The sequence below is a fragment of the Actinia tenebrosa genome, unplaced genomic scaffold (genome assembly GCF_029948245.1).
Source record: "Actinia tenebrosa isolate PJP-AT-01 unplaced genomic scaffold, QUT_ActTen_1.0 PGA_scaffold17__23_contigs__length_9995812, whole genome shotgun sequence".
Lineage (NCBI taxonomy): Eukaryota > Metazoa > Cnidaria > Anthozoa > Actiniaria > Actiniidae > Actinia > Actinia tenebrosa.
In genome coordinates this window covers 3497603-3505155 of record NW_028292577.1, presented here as the reverse complement: position 1 = coordinate 3505155, position 7553 = coordinate 3497603, and the positions used below count along the sequence as shown (strand labels likewise).

Sequence of the window (7553 nt, the reverse complement as noted above, 5' to 3'; positions counted from 1 at the left end):
ACACGTTCAACCGCTTGATAACTGTTCATGGACTTGCGAATCTTTTACGGGTCATAGTCTCACCTCTTCTGAGCATCATCGAGCTGCAGTTTGTATCAAAAAAGCTTTGTATATATATGCTTCCTTGATATGAAAAGTTTCCCATGATGCTCATATCAGTGATCCCAGCTTTCTAGGTTTTTGGTGACTAACTTTATGTAAATAAGTGTATACATTTATCTCTGAAAAGATCTTAGACTTGCTCCAGTACTTCTCGGTCGAAGTTACCGGGAAGTACTCCAGCGAGAGAGATGGATGCCTGGGTTGGTGTGAAAGATTACTTTAATTATTCAACACGATGACACAACAAGGAAAAAGATTTAAAAAAATAATCAATGTCAAACCCTCCTTTGGGGTATTGGTATTTGTTATTGAATATAGGATACTTTTATCAAGTTAGCGTTATTTACCAAATGTCAAAAGTAGTACGTAAGAGGACTAACTACCACAATGTGCGTATTTTCGTCAGAATGTAATTTTCATATATCTTCTTCACTAGAAGCCGAGAAGCAATTTCATCTATACCAGCTTTATCTCAAGAGCAGGAACAGGACTTGCCTAGTTGTTCGAGCTTGTCTGATATAGCTTCTTGCGTTTGACGGGTAACGACTCGACTGACTTATTTCTGTCTCTTCGATCATAGCTACACGGACCTCCAACTATAGAACTAAACGAACAAACCACTTCCATGTTTATACAGTGCTTGCTGAACTTTCCCATGGAAAGATGGCACGTGATTTTAATCATTGCGGCAGTCAACTCAATGTTAGTTTCATGCATTATCAAAACAATGTTTATTGAAGGAAATTGCTATTAGTAAATGCTACTGGATTAGTAAAACTATATTTTGAAAATCCAATGAAAGAGCTGCTAAATAAAATAAAGTTAGTTCACTGATATATTTAGTTTGAAAGTTATTGTTCGATTTTCATCTGCGTGTTCATTTTACTGACAAAGCATGCTTTGTGTCACGCAATAGAATGAGTTAAAAAAGTATGTGATAAAATATGTTAATATTTCGCAATTGAAATGTGTTGGATATTACTATGATGTCTTTTTCTTGGTTTGATCCCCTAGTTTTAGCAAAATTCAGCGATGGAATGATTGCAATTAAAATTATAGTCACGTCGGTGGAGGTAACGCAACAAGCTGTTTACGGTTGAAATATCGCGAAATAGAGATCGTAAAAAGACCTCAACGGAAAGCTAAAAATGATTTGCCCAGAGATTTTTCTTTTGAATCTGATAGAAATACATTAGATAATCCTCTGGGTGTAGGTTTTGAATAATTTGGTATCTCCGCACATAGTTTTTATAAGCAGTATTTTAAGGCCTTAATTTGCATTTTTAAACTTTGGAAAAAGTGTACACGGTAGAAAAATTATTTCGAATCTTAAATCGCCAAATATTCTAGAATAAATACAACGAAAAGCAAGAGGAATACCTATTCCTTCGGTAAAAAGTACCAACCGAAAAAATTGTTAAGTAGTTTAGCTGTAGGATGCGCTTATTTTTGTACTAAATTCCTTGACCTCGTCGGTCATTTTCCCCCTGCATTTGGACGAAATCTATTTTCGTAAATTTCGTGCGAAAAAATTTTTCTTTTCAAAACTAACAACACCTCGATTTATTTTACACTAAGGGCTATCTAAAAACCAAATATGAGCGAAATCGATTTTTTGACTTGTGCCATGAAAATTCGATTTTGGTCGATCCTTACAGACAGTCGCTCTTATATCTTTCCGCCAATATATTGTCATGTATTATGCTCTATTTACCCGGATATGATTAATCAGAGATTGATATAATGTACGTGACCGAATGTAATATACTCCGCTCGCGGCATCCGGTAGCTGTGCCGGCTTCTACCATCCGTCCATAGGTCATATCTCTATTCCAAGTCCATGTTGATGCTAATCTTAAATTCTCAGCTATAATTGTAAAAGGGGAAAAAACTTAATATTTACTTTTTTGATTCAAAACTATACAACATTTTAAAGAAATCTCGTAAATCTAGATCTAGATGCAGTCTAAATGGTTCTAAAGATTTGTCTATGCGTTTCGCATTTCCGCTTCGGAAATCCGATGAGTCATCGATCGGGCGGGGTTCAGCTTTTCAAAGTCTTGTCTCAGGGTGCTATAAAGCAGTGACTCCCCAGAGAGAACCTTATTCACTGAAAAGTCTGATACAAACCAAGAGCCTCTATTGTTCTCTACTGAGAGTTTTTTTAACGCAAAACACGAAAACGATAGCTTCTTTCTTTTCTAAAATGGTTCATTTTTCCTTCGTCATTGGCATATTGCTGCTCGTTTTCACATCAATCCAAGTGCGGGCTACAGTAAGGTAGGTAAGACAGCTTGTATTTTACTGAGAACATTGTTAGCCCTGTGTTACACCATTTGCCTCTTTAGAAGTTAGATATGTTGACTAGCAAAATAGCTGACATTTAGATTAAAAAGATATAACTAGCTAAAAACTAGTGTGAGCTGCGTCGGTGTTTCTAATGAAACAGTAATGATGAAAAGGTAAATTATACACCGTGAAAAGATGAAAAAACTTACTGACGTTTCGGACGCTAGTCCTTCGTCGGAGTAAACAAAAAACTTTACTCCGACGAAGGACTAGCGTCCGAAACGTCAGTAAGTTTTTTCATCTTTTCACGGTGTATAATTTACCTTTTCATCATTACTGTGACATTTAGATTATCAATTTTATCTGAAATTACCATTGAATCATTTCGAAATACTCTTTATTTCAAATTCGCTTTCATTGACCAAAACTGCATGGCATAGAACGATATTTCCCACCGTAACCATCAGGCAAAGCTAGTAGTAAATTTTGTTACAACCCGTGGGGTTTTCCGTTTGGGGATATGTAGTCATCCACTTTTCGGATGTTGACATTCCGTTTTCTGGTAAAACTAAGACCACTTTTGATTTTTCATTTTACCGCATGATTATGCATCTTCACAAAGGCCATTTCGAAAAATAGCGTTCTAACTTACGAGTCCACTTCAGAAATTGGTTGCGAAGTGCGAAGTTGTAAAGTGCGTCGTATTCGAACTTAAAACCATGAATCGGCCACGCCGTGATGAACTCTTTTTGTGTTTAAATTGACTAGGTTGGATAAACAATCGATGAGAATTGCTGTACGTCTAGTTGACGGAAGAAGTCCTAACGAGGGACGTGTAGAAGTACGATACAACGGTACTTGGGGAACCATATGCAAGTCCAAACGCAGGAGTTACATCGAAACTGCTGACGTCATATGTAAAATGCTGAATTACAAAAGAGGAGTCAGAATAGGAACTGCTCTTGTTAAAGGAACTGGTCCCATCTTACTTAAAGGACTGGATTGTTATGGAGGTGAACGATCTATTGATGAATGTCCTCATGACGGCTGGCTTAACACCAATGGCTGTCATCACAGACAAGATGTCCGTGTGATATGTCATGGTCGAAAACTAGGTAAATAAAACCGTTATAATCATAGTCAGCATCTTATTTCAATAGCTATTACTATAGCAACAATCCTTGCATAATGAGCCACATGTACTTAAAGTGTATATGACACGAAAACATTCCATCATTTAAAATGTATAGTTTGTTAGTAATAATAAATATATCGTAACAAAATTTGTTTCAAAAGCTTATTTCTTGAGATATTTGCGAAAGTTAATCCCAATTTGTGACGTCATTTTGTTGACACGTACTCTAGATTCAGTAGTAATGTACTAAATATAAATTGTAATTCATATGAATTAACAACAAAAGACATATTTTAGTCAACTTCATTTGATAGCTTACATAGTACTCTTCCAATGTTGGGAAACTGAAAAGTGTACTACTTGAAATTAAGATTCTATATTCAAACATATTTCATGTATTTGCAACTAAATCTGGAGACTTGTAAACAAAATGACGTCACAACTCGTGCTAAAATTTTTTGAATTCCTAGAGAAATACGTTTTTGGAACAAATTTAACCGTGATATTCTTATTAATGCCAATAAACTACACATTCTTAACATTAAAATTTTTTCGTGTCATATACACTTTAACAGTCGCTTTTTCCCCTCCTAACTCACTCGACTTGCCCCTCTCGTTTTGGTCGCCCGGGAATAAGGGAACCTGAAAAGTTTTCCTTCCTGCGTGCCCCTTCAAACTCTTTCCCACTTGCAGCTCGACCACTTCCCGCGCGGGAAGGACAGTGTAAGTTAGGAGGGGAAAAGAGACTGTTAACAGTCTCGATCTTCGATGCTTGACAAGTTAGATGGTTAACCGAAAGGTCTGTCGAATGAGGGTTCCCTGACAGGAACAAAACACACAAGTCTAACTGGCACAGAGTTTGGATATATGGTATTTAAAATAACCTTTATCAACATAATTATCATCAATACACTTCACATACACTCAATCGCCAAATCATTGTCATCTTCAAAACATGAAACATAGACACTGAACTGAAACCGAAAAGCATTCTGGGAAATGACATAATCATCCTCTGATGTATTCATTTGAGATACACAGTTGATATAAAACAGTCAGTGCAACAATTTATGAACATTCCACGAAGTGTTGTGTATAATTAACGTACTTCCCATACACCATTTCGGTCTCAGCTACTGCGTTCTATGTTCTCAAGCCAATAATGATTTGGCAAGTGATTTTATAACAACGTAATTAATAAATTACTAATCTATAACGTTTCATTTTTTGATTTATATTAGTGAAGAACACCATCCGTCGTAAAGTTGGTCTGCAGGGAAATCAAAGACCTTCTGGTAAGTTTGTTTGATCTCCACTGATTATTTTTTGGCCGTTCTCGGTTCACTAGTTATCAATTTTTTACTACTATAACTGTATTAATTTTCCAAGACAATTCTCTATTGATTTATATCGTTAGTCAAAAGGAAATGCCTAGCATGGGACCTAGAGTCCCGTTCGCACTTCGTAATCCGATGATCATGTGATCTTCCCCCATGTTCGGATATAAAGACGCTCCAACACTGAATCATTATTCAAACACATACAAAGGAAAAAGAAGGTTTATGTCTCTGTAATCAGTTGGGTCATTTAAACTTTTCTCGCCGTTGGCAGTGTCGATAGGTCATAAGCGATAGGTCATGCCAACATGGATTCGTTGAACACAAACAACATTGAATCAGTCTGAACACTAACGTCCATGTTCTTCACAAGAATAAGAAGCAGAAACACAAGTCATTCCAGCTATTCTTGGATCTTGGAATGACCTATGTTCTATTGCTTTTTGCCTATCGCCTATTGCCTATCGCCTTTGGCGATAACAACGTTTATTGAAACAGGTGTCATAGTTGATGACTATAGCCAGGAGGAAAGACTGGAGCGGAATTGAATTGATATGCGGGCGGCATATGCGTGGTTAACAGTTTAAAAAGATCTCTAGCGTCAAAAAGCAGAAGTTTCATTGCGCAGAAGTAATGAGAAATGACTCATTTAGCTGTAAATCAAAACAACTATGAATCAAAAATAATTCCATGATTTGACAAACAGTTAAGAGAGAGGGAGGAGGTGCTCTCTCCATTCTTCCCTTTCCTTTTCAAACGATATCTGATGGTTTATAGTTGACGTGAATATATGTATGGTTATTCCACAGCTCAGACTCCGCCAATAAAAGTTCGTTTAGCCGGAGGAAAGACAGCCAATACTGGAATACTTGAAGTCAGGTACAACGGCAAGTGGGGTTTGGTATGCAACAACGATTGGGACATGAAGGATGTTCAAGTGATCTGTCGTATGCTTGGTTACCCTGGAGTAAAAAAACTCAAAACTACAAACTTTAGCCCTTTTAATTGCAGGTCTTGGCTCGTGAACAACAGTTGTACAGGAGGAGAATCGTCTATTGGTTTATGTAGTAATGATGGTTGGAAAAAGAGACTGTTTTGTATGAGTGGCAAATACGTTGTTGTAACTTGTAAGACGTAAACTGACAAATGAACCAAAACGTACGCTGCTAAACTTGCACACAGACTTTCGTATGAGTTTTGATCCCAATTTTCGTTTTGGGTTAACATTCAAAACCTCTTTTAAACAGTTAGAAACTTATGTACTATGATAAAATGCCTGTTTGAAGCGGTATTTTCAATTGTACAAAGATGTTTTGTTGCATTTGTGTGAATGTTGCTTTGTCAGGCTTTTTTACAGAAAATATACACTTATTTCAATAAAGTTAGTCACCAGAAAAGCTACAAAGCTGAGACCGACAAGGATTATGGGTAGATACATTTTACATGTTTTAACCGCTTGATAACTGTCGATGGACTTGAGATCTTCTACCAGTTACAAGTTCACCTCCTATGAGCATCCTCAACTGCTGCAGTTTGTGTTAAAAGAGTTGTCAAAAGCTTTAATTGTTGGATATAAAGTATTTCCCATGATTCTCAGCGATCACTGCTTTCTAGGTTTTTTTGACTAACTTTATTGAAATAAGTATATGTGAAATAAGCAAATGAAGGCCTAAACCTCATTTTCGAATAAAATTTCGCTTTTGTTTAACACTTTGATTCCACTTAATTTTATCGGTCATCTCCACTGCAAACAAGTTAAACTTTCTGAATAACAAGATTTTAGCCTTGTACAACAGCCTTTCTTCAAGAAAATAGTTTTTGGCGCTTACTGCTTGAATACAAAAAGAATTATCTATTAATACATTGTTCAGTAGATAGTTCCTGTATAAACTGTTCAGCTTTTATAACCTCTTATCTCTTTTGAATACTGAGCAATCTGCAAAGCAGGACTTCTGCTGAGAATTCCCAAATCGAAGGCGTTACGCGCGAGGAGGGAAAGGCCCGCCCCTTTGTAGAAAATGAGTTATGATGCATAATAAAACAATCTGGCAGTAATCTGGTTTTTTTCCTAACTTTTGTATCGTACTTTCGCTCCCTTCTCTTTTCGAAGCAAAACTCTTTTATTATTTTATCATTTCTTTATTTTAATTTCTTTGGTTCGGCGTTTCGGAGGGGACAAAAAACGGCATGTTTTCTGATTTGTATATGTGCACCCCCCCTTTGCTGGAGAAAATCTGCTGGGCTACGCCCTTGCAAATGTCATGCACATACCTAGTTTATACATTTAAAAGTAAACACATCTTTGACTTAGCCGAAAAGCAGTATTCTCTGTACGAAAGATCGATATAACCAGGGGAGTAAAGTCTCGATTACACGGAGCAATTTTCTCTGCAACTTGTCTCGTAACAGCGTTGCGACTCAAGTTGCAAGAGTATCTACAAGTTGCAACGGAGATGCAATCGTTACCAAATATAGAAACGAATTCTACTTTTGCGACGATTGTTGCAACTTGTCTAGCACCATTTTTTAAATTGCGCTGTAGGTTGCACGCAGCAATGCTCCATGCTACTTGTGTCGCAACGCCGTTGTGACACAAGTTGCAGAGGAAATTGCTCCGATAATCGAACCTTAAAACCCGAGGGGGGGGGGGGAGGGGTACTCTTGCCCGTTTAGGGTAGGGATGTGCCGCT

General features: G+C 37.1%; 1 protein-coding gene across 1 annotated transcript; it reads left to right on the top strand.

Annotated features, from left to right (window-relative positions):
- The first annotated feature begins 2187 nt into the window (after positions 1-2187).
- LOC116302438 (scavenger receptor cysteine-rich domain superfamily protein) lies at positions 2188-6571 on the top strand. Its single transcript, XM_089032106.1, has 4 exons — positions 2188-2382; positions 3160-3506; positions 4768-4821; positions 5673-6571. The coding sequence occupies exons 1-4, from the start codon at positions 2309-2311 to the stop codon at positions 5999-6001; spliced, it is 804 nt and encodes a 267-aa protein (XP_088888232.1). The 5' UTR covers positions 2188-2308; the 3' UTR covers positions 6002-6571.
- The last annotated feature ends 982 nt before the right edge of the window (positions 6572-7553 follow it).

Coding starts and splice junctions, on each gene's coding strand:
- LOC116302438 (XM_089032106.1), top strand. CDS start 2,309: ATGGTTCATTTTTCCTTCGTCATTGGCATATTGCTGCTCGTTTTCACA. Junction 2,383..3,159: donor CAAGTGCGGGCTACAGTAAG/GTAGGTAAGACA, acceptor TAAATTGACTAG/GTTGGATAAACAATCGATGA. Junction 3,507..4,767: donor ATGTCATGGTCGAAAACTAG/GTAAATAAAACC, acceptor GATTTATATTAG/TGAAGAACACCATCCGTCGT.